The sequence below is a fragment of the Sordaria macrospora genome, chromosome 6, assembly GCF_033870435.1.
Source record: "Sordaria macrospora chromosome 6, complete sequence".
Lineage (NCBI taxonomy): Eukaryota > Fungi > Ascomycota > Sordariomycetes > Sordariales > Sordariaceae > Sordaria > Sordaria macrospora.
The window spans coordinates 1,281,763-1,297,934 of NC_089376.1; the positions used below are offsets into that span (position 1 = coordinate 1,281,763).

Genomic DNA, 16,172 nt, shown 5'->3' on the forward strand with positions numbered 1-16,172 from the left:
CGTTTGATCTCCAGGTCAGTATCTATCTACATATCTCAACGCGTATAGTCCGTCGAGACATTATGCCGACAGTTCGTTGGAATTTGCAGGCCAAAGATTTCCTGACATCTTCCTTGATCCCGCCCAGCCCGACATTCGGGCTTCGGCCGATTTACCACGTGGAACTCGGTCCTTCGATTGCAAAGCTTCCAGGAAGCGAGCGTATTGAGGAAGGAGCAGGCATCAAGGTACAGACTTGGTCGAAGACTTGCCATCCACGTTCACTTTGGTATCGATACTTTGAAGAACATCCTGACAGTCGAACAACCAGTTGCGTCCGCTAAACCCTTTGGGAACCATATCAGTGACAGATACTCCTTCTCCGGCCGAGCTGAACACGAATGCCTGTGCATACTCGCCATCTTAAACGTTGTTCACTGTTGCCCAGTCATGGGCCACCAAGGTGCACATATTTCAGCATTGTCGGAGCGAACTGGGCGTACATATGTTTCTCGGAACTTATGTCAATGGTTCTTGGAGTTCCTGCTCGTTATCCTGCCATTTGCGGTCGCTGTTGACTGCATGGGCTGCAGACGAATGCGTTATCGAGTCGTCAACCTTTGGGAACCATGTCCCTGCAAGGCCAATAGGCCATCTCCGTTCATCTTGGAGATCAGAATTGTCTTCTTGGCAAAGCATCAAGGAGACGTCCCGGCGTTTTGGTTTTGGGCCACGGGAGCAGCACCCTCCGCCTTGACTACGAGTGCCGGGTGGACAGAAGTAGAGGTCTGCGTACAGGCTTTGTGGCACCATACGATGACCAGGAATGCCTATGACCTGATGGCTTCCTTTACTTGTTCATCTCCGTCACTATTTGTCCTTCGGAGTCGAAGCGGAAGTTTATCTCCTTGATAAATCTCCAGAAGCGAACCAGTTCTCTCTTCAAACGGACCTCCGTGCGCACAACCCCATTTTAAACATGCGTATCTCATCTTCATCACCAGCTTGAAGTATGTAGCACCACTCTCGGCCACAACTGGGCATGGTTCAATTCTCTAGCCGAGACAGCTTGTCCATGATGTCGCGATCGTTGCCAAGTCTAGAACACATGGCTCTACGTAAGCTGCCACACGTCGGACCGTACCCACGGCACCATCGCAAATGCGTCGATTTTGCGGTGGAGAGAGTCCCGACAGACAGGTTTGTCGTTAAAACACCCTGCTCAACAAACCCCGTTACCGCAGCAAGTTGACACAGAACTAGCGTTGACGCCATGTTCACAATTTTCCTTGGCACGATTTTACAGCGGTGACTAGCTTTCAACGCTGACTCTGCCTACATCCCCTTTGCTGACAGGAGATGTCATGTGCATCAATAATCAAAAGGGGTGTTCATTGAGAGCATTCCTACTTACCAGGGCTTGTGAATCTCGTGGAGACTCTGCTGATCGACCGAAATCTGTGATGAGTTACTATCGCAACCATGGGGCCCCAACAACCGAGTCTCAAGAGGGTAAAGTCATAACGAGAATTAGCGTCGGCACCTCGGGATCATCACGAAGTCCCATTTGTCATTTGTTTCTTTCCAGGATCACATAGTGGAGAGAACAGGGCTCGTCATTGTACTGGGAGTGCAAAGCATGAACGGGGACCTCGTTGGCGACAAGAACATGGGCTCTATCGGAGCCACGTCCGGGGCTCGTGTAAGTGGCCTCATGGAGTTTTTACCCTCAGGTAGTGCGTCGAATACATACATACTCGAGCCCTAACGAGTCAGGTCTTTGCATCAAGTTGAGTCTTAGAGCTGAAGCTCATTTCGTCCCCTTGGGAGCTATGGCACTGACTTATACAGTAATGCCCCCTGCTTTTGCAACACAATTCCTGCACTATGGTAATGGCACAGAATCTTCGCAATAACTAGGCATTTTGCAACTACTGATGCCTCACTTATATACAAAACTGGGGTTCCAAGCAGCGAAAAAAAGTTGCACTAACACGGTCAATTTGTATGTATTTACAAAAAGAGGGGCTTGCAAAAGCAGGGGACATTACTGTACTGCGTATTTTTCTTATCCCGTCGGCCGGAAGTACTAAAGTCGACGAAGCTACATTGGTAGCTTAATTTCCATGAAAACTCTTCAACTGAAGGGAATTCTGAAAAGCCTGCTAGCCGAAAAAGAACCCAGCAACGTTCCACATTTCTTTCCAACAACAGCCGATGACGAGAGCATGATGGTTCTTTCGCATGAAACTTTTTCGGCATTGACGAAGTTGTCGCTCTATTGTACCTTTAAACATCGCCGATGCCGCTGCAAAATTTACCTGTCACAATGGCTTGATGTCACCTCAACGAACCCAAGATCGTCATGATGCTTGGCAGCCACAGTCCGGCCTGACGGGTTACTGAACTCCGTTTCAGATCATGATATCTACCTAGCGAATGCGACACTGTAACCTTGCCTTAACTACATTAGATACCATTCCGTCAGTACCACTGTACCAGAGGCCTTAATGACGATCAGATATCGTAAGTCCCAATTGGAGATATACAGCCGCAGACTTCCACTTTTGATCAACGGAAGCAACACCTCCGTCGACGAAAGAGGACGTTGTCTTTGAAGGCAGTGTTCCTGATCGGGACGTGCTGGTTCCACGCCGGCCAGTGCGGCACGGGGTACGGGCACGCAGTTCGGATAAGGTCGTTTCGACCTCCAACTACACTTTTGTCGTTTCAACGGCTTGGGATAGTGGGGAGAGTTTCTGATGTGTCATTTTCCATGCTGTCTCGTTTCAACTGTCCCCAGGTTTTTACACTACGGTTTAGGGAAACCAGGATACTGGCGCCGAATGGATTGGAACGGACTAGAACTCCGGCTGGAGGTATTTCACCGAACGAGATACCGTCCCAATGGCACCATGTCGTCTGTTAGGTCGGCCGTCGGCGCCGCAAGCCTCTTCACCTTTGGACATGACTGCCCAGATAACCAAATAGCGCGGTGGTCCGCTTGTACTGGTTTTGACGTTTGACTATTCTGTCTTCGTCTTCGAAGACGCTCAGAGAAACTGGACTGACGCCCCGAACATTTGATTTATAAAAAGGGGCCGGCCGGTGGGGGTCCGGGGTACCCTAACGGCGGGCGGCCGCTGAGCGATGGCCCTAGGCGGCAGGGGTTACAGTAGCGGGAGCAAAAGGTCCTCGGCTGCAATTGCTGTGACAAAGGATATTGAAGTTCTTCAGTTCAAGGTAAGTTCTGGCTGCCCTCTGTATTTGCCCGCACAATAAGTGCTTGTCGACTGAGTCGCCATGTTTACGCCAACACAAAACCACGTCCACGATCACGGATTGACTAACTACTATGTAGTGTAAATGCTCTCCTCCAAACCTTTGGAACCCCACTGACATGTGAGCCGGTCTCGTGGGTCCTGTGAGCTCCGACTAGCCGGCCGACGATCGGCCGTTCGGCCACTCTGCCGCATTGCCGTTTTAGCGAAGTCTTCTGTGCAGCATCCTTTCAGGCCATCACTCCTCCGAGAAGCACGCCGCAATGCTACCACGGACGGACTGCTGGAAACGTCAACGAAGGATGTGATTCGAGTGACTGCCGCGCAGGTGAGGCCGTTCTCGCGACTCTCACCGGTGGCCAGGGTGAAATTGCCGATACTGTTTGGCGTCTTGGTACAATATGTACGTTGGCTGGATTGACTACCTCTAGAAACATACACATGTTGAGATTGTTGATCACTTATTATCTACCCCAGACAGAGCCTACCAGGTTCATTACCCGGAGGATGCTCGGTATTTCCAGGGGAATACCACTGTTCATCTGTTGGGGTTCATGGCTCGTGCTGAACCCATCGCCTAGGGTTAGCGCTCTACTGTTGGTTCAGGTACGTTGAATATCCTCGACGTCTCTCCTTGTCTTCAACTTGAAATTGCCACTGCCGCCGCACTGAACAGGTTCCAGCGGTGTGAACAAATCGGCACAGATTTGCTCGAGCCGATTTATATTGGCTTGGCTTGTGTAGAAGAATATATGGTTTAGCTTTTACCTACAGCCCCTGATTCTACAAGCTGAATGAGTGCTTCAGAGGCAGGCACCGACACAGCTGAACACCCGAGGCGAGGGCCCACGGTCTGGGTATTGGCGACAACATCGTTTCCAAGATATCCACGTCGATATCTGTGCGGGCGCCAAAGCGGATGATCTGTGAGAGGCGCTGAATCTCATCTTTCGAACGGGCCCTAGACGCCGTCCGTACCAATGGCAGCGATAGGAGAGAACCCCAACAGATTGGACTGGACCGCCTAAGGGTCCAGTCCAAACAGCTGCTCCTTGGCAAGCTGCCTTAATGGGTCCCTAGACTTAAATCTGGATTTTGGAGAATCCGAGACATCCTAGATGGCGAAGTGGACTCCGTACAGTAGATGTCTCACAAGCGCTCGCTCTCTATCTACACCAATGCCTCGCTTCAGTCGCTTGCCACGAGAACAGACGAGCGAGTGTTCGGAATATCCCCACAACTACCTAGTCTGCACAAAAGCAAAAAATAGGGGTCCTGTCCTGGCTTTACAGGAAGGGGAGTGGAAACTCCAGAAGAGTGGCATCTCTCGTTTAACAATCCATACCGAGAGAGAGCTCGGTTATTCTCACAGGCCTCACTGCTGTACATGTATCTAATCTGCTGCTAACAATCAACATTTGTGGACCTTCCTTCGGCTCGTGCTCTAAATTGGTCCCTTGAGCTTTCACACGGTAAGTGTACCTCAGTACCGTTAATCCCTGGGGACTACCGAAACCTGGGTCAAGTCCCATTCACCACTCACCGAGCCGAGGTGCAGGCGAATAGTTCCCACATGAGGAAGGTGTGTGTCCAAGGGGTGTCCACCTAGCCACCAGAAGAGAGGCCCCCGGGGCCCGGAAACTAGAACAATGTCGATCAACCATGTAATCGACCATGGGCTACAATCATATGAAGATCAAACATTTGAGCTACTTTATACTGACACCGCCAAGGTCCATAGTAGTGTACATACCGTATGTCTAGAACCCCTGGGCTAGACGCCTCTACATTGAGGCCTCACTTCATGCGTGCCAGGTAGGTAGGTTACTCTATCTACATAGACCACGCTGGTGTAGTGTAGGTATCGGGGACCTCAAGGCGAGTGTTTCTCAACAAAAGATTTCCGACGACAGCATCGACACAAAACTGACTTCCACTTGGGTATGCCTAGCGGCCTCCCACTTGGCTGTGGTATGTACAGTTACTTGCTAGGGGTTTAAAATGATCCGGTTACCATTCTTCCAACGACAGCCTGGTTATGATACGATCTGATAACCGCAGAGATGGAAGACAATAGGCCATACTCCCTTTTAAGACGATCGTCTTTGTGGAATCTAACGTGTATACACTACTCTGCGGAGAAACTTCTCGGCATGGAATTTGCATCGCCTGAGTGAGTGTCTGCTAGGAACTAGGAACTAAAAACGTACGGCCCTTTACCAAATCCTGGATCAAAAGACCATTCAGTCCAGGTGAAGTGCCTCGACATGTTGCAGTGGTACAAGTATGATCGGATTGCTTTAGAGGCTCTACTTACCTAATCGCAGTATAGCTGCTCGGCTTGAGTTAGAAGAAACTAAAGCAACTGCGACTCCAGGCTTCTGGAAAACATTGTCGAAACTCTCCTATAGGCTGAGTAAGGGCAACATTGTCGTCTCCCCTCGGGTCTCGACAATCTCCCCTATCCCCATGAGAAGCAATCTGGACACCGTTTCACAGCGCACTGTGCATACTTCACTGTTGGAAGTAAGAAAGAGCTTAAAAGGTACGGTAGCCGTACAGCCTCATTCTAGCAGGAAGGTCGAAACGGATCGAGAAAGAGTAGAAAAAATGAACTGGGCAGTGTACCAAGTGTCACTTTGAAATCCGACATGACGGTTACAAACTCTGTTCGCGATAATTGGATGAGTCAAGTCCCAACCTATGCGATGTAGTCTACCAATCTTCCTAACAAGGTTTCCTGTTTGCCAGAGCCCACATGAGAAAACAAATTGAAGCTGCTCAAGACTCAATCAAGCCAACTCCCCAGCGCGTTGATTGGAACTTTGAGTACCAATGACTGGATTACTCTCCAAAATCCAACACGAAACGATACAATTTCTATCGATGGTAACTGGCTAGGAAAGACAACGTTATACACAACTACGGAAGCATGCACCAAGCCCTGGGTCATGGTGTTGTTTTTCATCTCCTTTTTCTTGACGGGCTTCCCCATCTGAGAGCCCCCTTGAGGAAGAAAGAGGTCTACAATTCTACGTAGACGAGTCCTCTCCCCAAATCTTGTTGTCCCTCCCAAACTCCATGATCTTTGAATGCAATTCCCCACTACGAACTGCCCCATAAATATCCGACGCCATGGTCCCAAGAATTCTATTCCTTGCCCACAAGTCCGCACCGTCATCCACGTCCTTGGAACTTAGTTCTCTCTTGCGTTTGATCCTCCCCTTCAGTCTCTCCATCTCCTCTAGCAAAAGCGGCGGATGGTCAACCACGCCCCTGTTCACCGGGATCTTCAAGTCCTTCCTGACAAAGTTGTAGATGACCGTAGAGCCACGGCTGAGCCATTGTCTGGTGTCCTGCCGACCCTCGAGCAAAGCCTTTCTGTGGTCATCATAACAGTCCGACACCACTCGGGCGGTCTTCAAGTGGTAGGCCTGCAGATCACTGATGCTCAACATTGAGCCTTCGTGCTCCATCCCATAGTTAAGGAGTCCAAGGGCGTCTAGAGCAGACTGCTTGACCGCCACAGAAGCTCGATCTTCCACATCCAAGTGAGCCAGCTTGTCCCATTGGTCGAAAATGTTCTCCGATATCTTGCCGGCCAGCCTTTGGCTTTTAGTAACGTCGTCTTGGGATAAGTGGCCATTACCGTTCTCTTTCTCTTTACCCTTGGACTTGGGCTCCTTCTCCGCAGCAATATCAGAAAGAACACCACTCCCAATACGCTTTGGCAGGTCCTCCCGAAACTCCATCTGCAGGACCCTCAGGTCCAGCGCCTGGCAGAGTACATAGATGTAGGTGGCCGCCATCAAACTGACAACTTCTACCGCCTCCAGAGCATACCGAGCTGCAACCAAAGCCATCGAATTGACACTCTGATTGTTTAGTTCGGCCACTTGGACATGCGAGCTGACCGGCTTGGCCAGGTATGCCAGCTCAGCCATGTACGCGGCCATGTTGACGTCAAAGCCCTTGCACGTGTAACTCTGACTTGGCTCATCCGCCGACAGGTTAGGTGGCAGGCCCTTGTTGGTCATGTTGTTGAGCAGCTCCGAGCTTTGCGCGTAGAGCAAGCGGCCCAGGTTCTGCAGCGCCAGCATAGTCTTCTCCATGGCCGATGTAATTGCCATGGCCTGGAAGTTGCCGCCGTGGTGGATGGATCCGGAAGCAGGGTCAATCAGGGGGTTGTCCGTGGTTGAGTTGAGTTCTGTTTCCACTTGCCTCGTGGCGAGCTCCAAGTCCTCGAGTTGAGGTCCGATCCATTGCGGCGCGGTCCTGAGAGCATATCGGTCCTGAGCTAGACCCCGGACCTTGGCCGGTTCGCCGTTAGAACCGTTGTGGGACTCCACAGGTGCTGCGATCTTAGACCTGGTGAGAAAGGCTAGAATGTTGGACGCTGCTTCTGCTTGACCTGGGTGGGGTCGGACAGAGGAAATGAAGGGATGGTAGTTTGAAGCTGTTCCGGCGAGGGCTTCAGTACCCATAGCAGTGAGGAGCTGGACAAGGATGGCCAGCTGATTGGCTTCCTGGATGACAATGGAGGCGGTTGCGCAGGAGGGTGCGGTGCCGTTGGTGATGCCCAGTCCTTCTTTGACTCGGAAATGCACCGGTTTTAGGCCGGCAAGAGGCAGAGCCCTATCAGCTGTGAGGATTTCTGTCTTATTGCCCGGTCTTTTGACCTTGAGATAAATGTCCTGATTTCCCTCAACCGCGCCGGCGATGTAAGAGAGGGTAGATAGATCACCTGAGGCCGAAATACTTCCTCGAAGCGGGATGATGGGAATCATGTCCTTGTCCAAGAGCTTCATGATGCTTTCCATAACCGAGAGCCGGACGCCCGAGTGGCCTCTGATCAGAGAGTTGCATCGTATGAGCATGGTAGCACGAACCACGGGGCTTGGGAGAGCATGGCTGCGAAGAAGCTCGTTGACGTAAGGCTTTCCTGTCCGGGAACATATCCCATCACGATCCTTGTCGGCGTATGTAAGGATTCCAACGTTGAGGTGCTGGATTAATGCGTTCTGTAGACGCATCAAGGGCTCGGCTCCTACGTCGGTTCGAGTGTCGGCACTACCACCAAAGCCCGTGTTGACGCCGTAGATAACGTCACCTGCTTGGATCCGTTCCTCGAGTATCGCTATGCTTTGATGGATCGGTCCGGTGTTGGGTGAGACGTGTGCCTTCGCGCCATGCCTGTTGTTTACGGACTGTCAGTGACTGTCTCTATAGAAGGCCACCAGATGGAAGTCGTGGGGACCATACATTGAGACGGCAACGACATCGGCAATTGTCAGGTTGGAGCCCGAGACCTCGATGAATTGCTCCGGCTTCTCGAGGTCCTTGAGACGTGCCCAGGAAGCGTAGGCAGCTTGCGCGTGGGAGTTGGCCGCGTCGGACATGCTGACAACTTTGGTCTGTCCGTCGTGAGTTTTGATTGTTCTGCCTTGGTGTTCGGTCGCGTGTCAGCTGTAGCAACTTAGAAGGCACACGCCCTTGTGTACCAGACTTTTCTGGTGGTGACTTTCCACTTCTGTTCATAGAAAGTGGTATAAATGGAAGGAATGTGTCTGAACCAGGGGGCAAAAGAGGCCTGGACTACTGGGCGTTTGTTACCTGTCCGTTGGCGGCGTCGTTCAGTGTCGTTCCTGCCAGTCAATCACTGCCGCCACTGGTAAAACAATAGGCAGGGGCAACCGGCATGCAGATACCCGCTCGTGGTAGTCGCAACTCCGTGTTCAATTGGAAGCAAACAAGATGAAACAATGCCTTACAGCTTGTTGGTACTGTCTTGTAATCTGTGTTATCGCAACTCTCACCAATCGCATGGAACACCAAGACATTGGGTAACCAACCCCTTATTAACAACAACATGGAGGTCAGTCTATTAGTTTGCGTAAAGGCATCATTAAATATGCTACACTCTCTACCTCGATCCCCCACTGTTCTCCTCTTCTCTGTCTGTCCCGCCGCATGACACACAAGATATCTTCCCACTTCCCTCTATCCTAGAACCCCCATTCTCTCTATGCAACTGACGCACCCGGATGTGGTTGTACTACAGTGTCTGACTCACTCTCTTACATACAGGCGCCGCCATCAACACCGAGAACCTTACCGTTGATCCACTCGCCATCCTGGGAAGCCAGGAAGCAGACAACACGGGCAATGTCGATGGGGAGACCGACGCGGTGGAGCGGTGACCACCCAGCGGCATACTCATCGACACCCTCGTTGTCGAGCTTGTCGCCGTCGGGGATATACTCCCTGCACACGGCGTGGTACATGTCCGTCTTGATACCGCCGGGAGCGACGGCGTTGACGGTGATCTTCTTGTCTCCAAAGTCTGGCGTCTTTTGTTAGCATTGATCCCTGAAAGACCAATAATGATAGACACGCACCAATAGCCATGCAGCGGACAAAGGTCTCGATGGCACCCTTGCTAGCAGAGTAAACAGCGTGCTTGGGCACACCCTTGGCCTGGCCGGTGATGGACCCCATCAGGATGAGGCGGCCGCCAACCTCAAGGTTCTTGTAGGCCTCACGAGCAACAAAGAACTGGCCACGGGTGTTGATGTTGAAGACGCGGTCATACTCCTCCGGAGTGACATCCTTGACGTGGCCGAACGAGACAACTCCCGAGTTGGAGCACACAATGTCGAGCCTGCCAAACCTTTCCTTGCCCTCACGGAAGAGCTTCTCGATCTGGCTGACATCACTCACGTTGGCCTTGATGGCCACCGCATCCCCGCCGAACTTCTTGATGGCCTGCACAACATCGTTGGCCGAGATGTCGCTGGTGGCGTAGTTGACAATCACCCTGGCACCACGACGTGCTAGCTCGAGAGCCATGTCTCTCCCAATTCCGCGGCCTGGAGTCCACAAGGGATGATATCGTCAGTCTTTTCCGGCCCTACATAAAAGATGGTGGTGCACGAGGGGGGTACGCTGTGGTACATGAATGCGCAGGCCCTGACTGGACCAATAACACGTTACGCAGCTACGCCTTGCATCCGCACCCTGCAGTGAGAGTGTTGTCGGTGTCCAAGGGGTAGAATGCCATTGTGTTGTGTTTTGAATTGTTTTTGGAAAGGGACTGAGATGAATGGATTGGGGAAAAAAAGAAAGAGGGCGTCGCCGGAGCGGAACATGGGGAAATCGGACGTTGGGTTGGGGTAAAGCTGACATCCCGTCCGGTGCGGGAGCTCCCTTCCACCCCTTGTCGATCATGTTTATCCCCTTGCAGCCAGCATAGCTTGGCACGACATGACATCCCATACGAGATAAAGATAACAACCACAACGACAATAACGAAAAGGAACACGTACCGGCACCAGTCACGAGCGCTACCTTGCCATCAAGCTTGGAAGACTGACTACCCAGGGGACCTGGGATCTGGTCATACTTGCTAGTACCGGACGGGGCTGTTACACCGGGCATCTTGGCGGCGGCTGGAGTGGCTTTGATAGTGGAAGTATTTGTCGTGCTTGAGCTGTTAGAGGAGACTGGTACTGTCTGCTGTTTCTTCTCTGTGGTGTTGGCTTTGTTAGACGAGAAGTGGCACAGGAGACGGTCGAGAAAAGCAGGGAGTGTCATTGAAGCTGCAAACTGGGTGGGACAGGTTGCCTACTGACAGTCGAACAGGGCCGTCTGTGGTTGGAATGGTGAATCTTGGTTGTTGGCGTGAGCCGGAAGAAGATTTCTGGAGTATGTTTCCCGGGGAACAGGACATTCTTATATGCATTCCCTTTCGACTGTCTGTGGTTAGTAATGTGAGACCATATACCTGCCGGCTTTGTGTCTGTCCGTCCCAGGGCAGAAGTGGCGATAGCATCGTGATCTTGGCGGTTTGCCGGACTGCGTTGGAGTAATGCCGGTTGTTGCAGTCACTTTACGCGCGAATGAGCGCAACACCGCATTGAGGCGTCAGCCCAAGAAACCGAATGATTGTAGCTTCTTCATTGGTACACGGACTCATCCTGAGATGATCAGGTCTCGTCCACCCTAGGTGGGCCAGGGAAGAGTTGCTGAATATAGGGAGATATCAATTTTCTCACTGCAGGATGCGGATATCTGACAGCTGATGCGAGCACGGCAAGCTTAGAACGATCTTCAGATGATTGAGACGGGAACCTGCCGAAGAAGGATGTTCTGGCTGAACACAGCCCCCTCTTCGATCTGTAAAGGAATCCCTGATTTGGATCTGTAGACACACAGCTTTGCCCTCATTCCACGGCGGCATCCCTTTCGAGAGTTGTTGTCGTGGCAGGCCCATGCCCCTGCTGTGTGTTAGTGTTAGTGCAAAGCAGGTACTCACGCAAAATCACTAACAGGCAGCTGCCCTACAACAGCCCCCTGAAGCATCCTGCATTCCGGAGGTCTGATGCCCCAGCTCACATCACTTCCACTTCCGCTTCCAGTGCACGGAGACTGAAGTCTCCCAATTGATGCTCTTATACATACCTTACCATAGTGTACAGGTCGTTTCTTCCTCGATCTGAGCTTCTTTCAGAGGTCGTGGAGAGATTAATGGTGCAACACTGCCGTCGAGATGCTTCATGTCAAGCTCGGACCCGGACGCACTTCCCGTCCGCAGTACCGGTAACAGCCCATGTGAATTTGGCAGGAGACCCTGTGGGCAGTTATCGGCATCGTGCATACCTTGAGAGATACCTAGAGGTATCGCAGGGCTTGCCGCACTCTCGCACCGGCCCCTGCAAGTGAGGGCGTTGACAAAGCAGTTTATGTACAGGGCTTTAGGCACGCCGGTCACGGATGACTAGTCGCAGCCCTGCAGGCACCACCGCACGTTCCTGGTGTTGATCATGACACCTGCGCAAACTGCACTCGGTCCTTCCTCATGATTGATGCCCAAAATCATACCGTGAACGGCATTGGATCGGTCTTTCGCCAGAACCACTTTCGCATAAACAATGGCACCTGCAAATCTGGTCACACCTCGTGCCAGTTCCCCCAGCTCCGGACCGCCTGGGTGCTTGCGGAAACCGAAGCCCACACCCACCGGACATCCGAGTCGGAGATTCAGCTCCCGTTCGTCACGGACTACACCAGCCGCCAAGAGTAAAGGGCGTATTCGGTGCCCCGTTTTTTGGGCCTGGAAATGGGCTTTTGGAAGGCCATCCGGAAATAGTTTGGAAGTGATCTCTTTCCAAGTCGGATATCCAGAGGTCTGGAAGTTGTCTTCGGAAATCTTGGGCCAAAGTAATTATCTGATTGGTCAAATAGCGTTGTGGTGGAGTAAACGATTTCCGAGTCTTGGTAGTGTCGGATTTCTGCCTGGAAGACTTCCGAATGATTTGAAGGAAAGAAAACAGAGGAGAGGACGGAGATGTTACAGAGAAAGATGAAAGAAAGAGAGAAAAAAAAAAGAGAAAAAAAAAACATACAACACCAGGGATTCGCTGGTCGTCACCGACCCAACTACTAGTCTGGCCCTCAGTGCTCTTATCTATGGGAGCGGAAAGGACAGGAAACAGGTCTTTTAATCACGTGGTAGGGTCAAAAAACTGAACTTCCTGTTCCGCAGCCCTGCCCCGTATGCATTAACTAGTATACAAAGGCGTTGGCGGCTGCGCCAACCATGTGTTGCAAGCTAACCACTATGGTTACGACATGCCAAAACAAACAAACCTGCATTGAATTGCAAGGCACTCGGGTCTTTTTCGGGAGAACCACCACTGATTGGTTCCAATGACTCCTTGGCCTTGCTGTCCGGAGATTTTCTTCGCTGCCTCCGCAACCTGTCAGATTTCAAAAGGTGAGTCTGGCAGCTCTGGCCATCTTCCATCAATGGACTACTGCAGTGGTGTTAATGTCATGTGCAGAACCGTAACAGATTTTGGTGAAAATTGCACCTATTCTTATTAGTAATCTGAACATCTCATTCACGGACCTGAGCTAGCTAACTAGGGAACCCAATAGTTTCCAGCATCACGTGGTCTATCACGCCAATATCTGGGTCCATAATTAGTGGGTCTTTGTTTACTCCAACTCTTCTTTCAATAACCAGCATTGTTTGTTTACCATCTTCATTGCCCATCCATTTTCCACACAATTAGCAATTCCCAGCACGTCCTTTCTCAAAATGACTCTTTTAGAAGAACAGAAGGAGATCATTTCCGAACGCCCGCTCGGTGATACACTTGACCGCGTTCGAGACAAATTGCGCGACGCCAACGAAGCCGACGACGCGTATCGGGAATCTATTGCATCTCTTTTGCTGGCGCTTGTCGGATCCTCCGCAGCATTCAAACTATCCTCTTCTGACGGAAACGTTGAGGTGGCCGACAAGCTATTCTACATACGAAAGGATATCCAAGGAGGGAAGATAGTGAACCTCGACCCATTTCGCCCTCTCGTCCGCCTTGTCGTCGACAACTCCGACGACACCGCCATTTGGGCTGCCGTCTTCAGTCTCCTCGACACCTTGACTCCCCGCACTCCCCGTCTTCGCCCCACAGTTCCGTCTACGTTCAAAGGAACGCCTGTCAAGACCAGTTCGAATCGGCTTGCTGATAGTGCAACGTGCGAGGTGGTGGAAAAGGAACTGTTCCACGAGATCAAAAACTGCACCTTCCGCGATGTAGGGGGTTTTTTGGACAAGTTCTTTGACCCCAAAGACTGGCGCAACGAACAGAAGGCAATGTTAGAGAAGATCAAGACAGCGCATAACGGAACGAAATGGACGGGCTTCCCGGCCAATCCTGATGAAAAACCGGTCTGGGAATGGCTTTGCTCCCTGGAAGAGCGCTTCCTAGCCGGGGCACCGAACAAGCTCCATACCACCGCATCTGCCCACCAGTTTAAAGAAGGGAAAGACCAGATGGATATATTCTTCCAAGCGTCAACTACAGAAGCGGGTACCCTTTATGAATACAAGAACATTCTGGTTGTTGGGGAGCAAAAGAAGTTAAAAGAGAAGCGCAGGTTTAAGATGGATTTCCTGCAACTCTCCCGCTACGTGCGCAAGGTATTCGCCGACCAGCCGACCCGTCGATTCGTCCACGCCTTCCTTCTCTGCGCCTCCGAGATGGAGCTCTGGATTTTCGATCGGGCTGGGGCGTATAGTTCCGGGTTCTTCGATATTCACCAAAACACGGACATGTTTGCGCGCGCTCTTGTCGGCTATGCTACAATGGATGCTGAGGCGATGGGCCTGGATACCTTCATTGAGCGAGTTATCGAGGGAGGAAGAAAAAAACGCTACATTACGCTAAACGACACAGGCGGTCAAGCAACGAGGATCAGGTTGGATAGGGCGATGTATAGCCAGAAGGCCATTGTAAGTCGCGGAACTACCTGTTATACGACCGAAAACAACAGCGTTGTCAAATTCACTTGGGCATCGGGTAAACGGACGGCGGAGGTAGACCACCTAACGCAAGCAAAGGAAAAGGGTGTTAAAGGGGTAGCTGGAATAGTAGCGCATCATCGAATCGCTACCATTGCAGAAATACGGAAGAAACTGAAGTTCCCAACGGCTCACCGGTTTCAGAACGGGGCGGACGACCCTTCATTGGCTTCAACAAGCACTAGTATATCGGGCAATAAGCGCAAGTCGTCATCTAGCGCCACCGACACCGTATCCAGATCCAATAAGAGGCAGCGATCCGATAGCCAGAAGCTAAATCGAAAGCTGAGCACCCAGCCGTCGTCGTCGACAAGCAAGACCAAGCCGGCCCTATCTGCGCCTAGCGAGGACCTGTGGGAAGATCGGATCTATTCCTGCCTCGTCATCTCACCTGCCGGTCGCGTCATCAGCGAGTTTACTGATATCAAGCAACTGCTAGAATCAATGCGAGATGCGATCAAGGCGCACCAATCTCTCTTCGTCACTGGCAAAATTCTCCACCGCGACATTTCTCCAAACAACATCATCATCACGGACCCTGAAACAGCAGATGGCCTCAAGGGCATGCTGATCGACCTTGACATGGCTAAAGCACAGAATAGCGGCCCAAGCGGAGCGCGACAAATAACCGGCACGATCCAGTTCATGGCGATTGAAGTATTGCGCAACATCGACCACACATATCGTCACGACCTCGAATCGTTTTTCTATGTCCTTCTTTGGATGTGTGCGCGCCAATCGTGGTATAACGGATTTTCTGGCAACAAGAAGGCGCCTCAGGAGAGCGTTTTTCAACGATGGGAGATCGGAAGCTTCAGTCAGATTGCTATGAATAAGGAAGGCGACATGTCCGGTACTTTTAGAAGGATTCTGGAGGAGTTTCCACAGCGGCTCAACGTTTTGAAACCGCTTTGTTGGAAGATTAGGGGTATTCTTTTTCCCCTAAACAAAGATGCAAGTGTAAACATTGGAACCCCTGCAGGAGAGCCAGACCAACTCTACAAGCCTATCATAGCAGCTTATGATGAGGCCATCAGCGAGCTATAGAGATTACAACAGATAGGGAGAAAGGCGATAGAACGGGTGGTTAATTTTGACCTAGACCTTGCTGTCAGAAAGAACCGAGAAGGTGTCTCCGGAGCAAAGGGCATGACCCGCATGTGATCACACTTCATGTCGATACGATACGGAGGAACCGGAGCACATCATCGGTCATGTGGAGGGTAAAATCGACCAGGAAATGGATGATGTGTGATGGGAATTGGAAGACAAATTGTTTGGCGAGGTGCAGGAGCTTGTGATGGAGAAGACGGAGGAGCAGCAGTCGCAGTTGTGGGCCGACATGTGGGACGACTTGATGGAGGAGATGCGGCGGGAGATCAAAGAGAAACTGATGGCCGAACTGAGACAGGAGTTGGTAACAGAGGTCAAGACGGAGCTGTTCAAGGACATGGTGCAGGCGATGATGAGGGCGGCGTGCAACAAGAAGGCGCCTCAGGAGAGCATTTTTCAATGATGGGAGACCGGAAGTTTCAATCAGATTG

At 51.4% G+C, this 16,172-nt stretch overlaps 3 protein-coding genes across 3 annotated transcripts; 1 reads left to right on the forward strand and 2 right to left on the reverse strand.

Annotated features, from left to right (window-relative positions):
* Nucleotides 1-5,925: 5,925 nt before the first annotated feature.
* On the reverse strand, nucleotides 5,926-8,659 carry SMAC4_05651 (uncharacterized protein; the record flags this gene model as incomplete). Its single annotated transcript, XM_003348507.2, has 2 exons — nucleotides 5,926-8,453; nucleotides 8,523-8,659. The coding sequence occupies 2 exons, from the start codon at nucleotides 8,657-8,659 to the stop codon at nucleotides 6,293-6,295; spliced, it is 2,298 nt and encodes a 765-aa protein (XP_003348555.2). The 3' UTR covers nucleotides 5,926-6,292.
* A 458-nt stretch (nucleotides 8,660-9,117) lies between these two features.
* Nucleotides 9,118-10,941, reverse strand: SMAC4_05650 (uncharacterized protein). The gene is made up of 4 exons (XM_003348506.2): nucleotides 10,892-10,941; nucleotides 10,586-10,786; nucleotides 9,659-10,129; nucleotides 9,118-9,603 (listed from the first exon to the last, which is right to left on the reverse strand). Exons 2-4 carry the CDS (start codon nucleotides 10,695-10,697, stop codon nucleotides 9,338-9,340), a joined length of 849 nt encoding a protein of 282 aa, XP_003348554.1. The 5' UTR covers nucleotides 10,698-10,786; nucleotides 10,892-10,941; the 3' UTR covers nucleotides 9,118-9,337.
* Nucleotides 10,942-14,471: 3,530 nt separating this feature from the next.
* On the forward strand, nucleotides 14,472-15,791 carry SMAC4_13939 (uncharacterized protein). Its single transcript, XM_066091702.1, has one exon. It carries the CDS (start codon nucleotides 14,539-14,541, stop codon nucleotides 15,673-15,675), a length of 1,137 nt encoding a protein of 378 aa, XP_065947431.1. The 5' UTR covers nucleotides 14,472-14,538; the 3' UTR covers nucleotides 15,676-15,791.
* The last annotated feature ends 381 nt before the right edge of the window (nucleotides 15,792-16,172 follow it).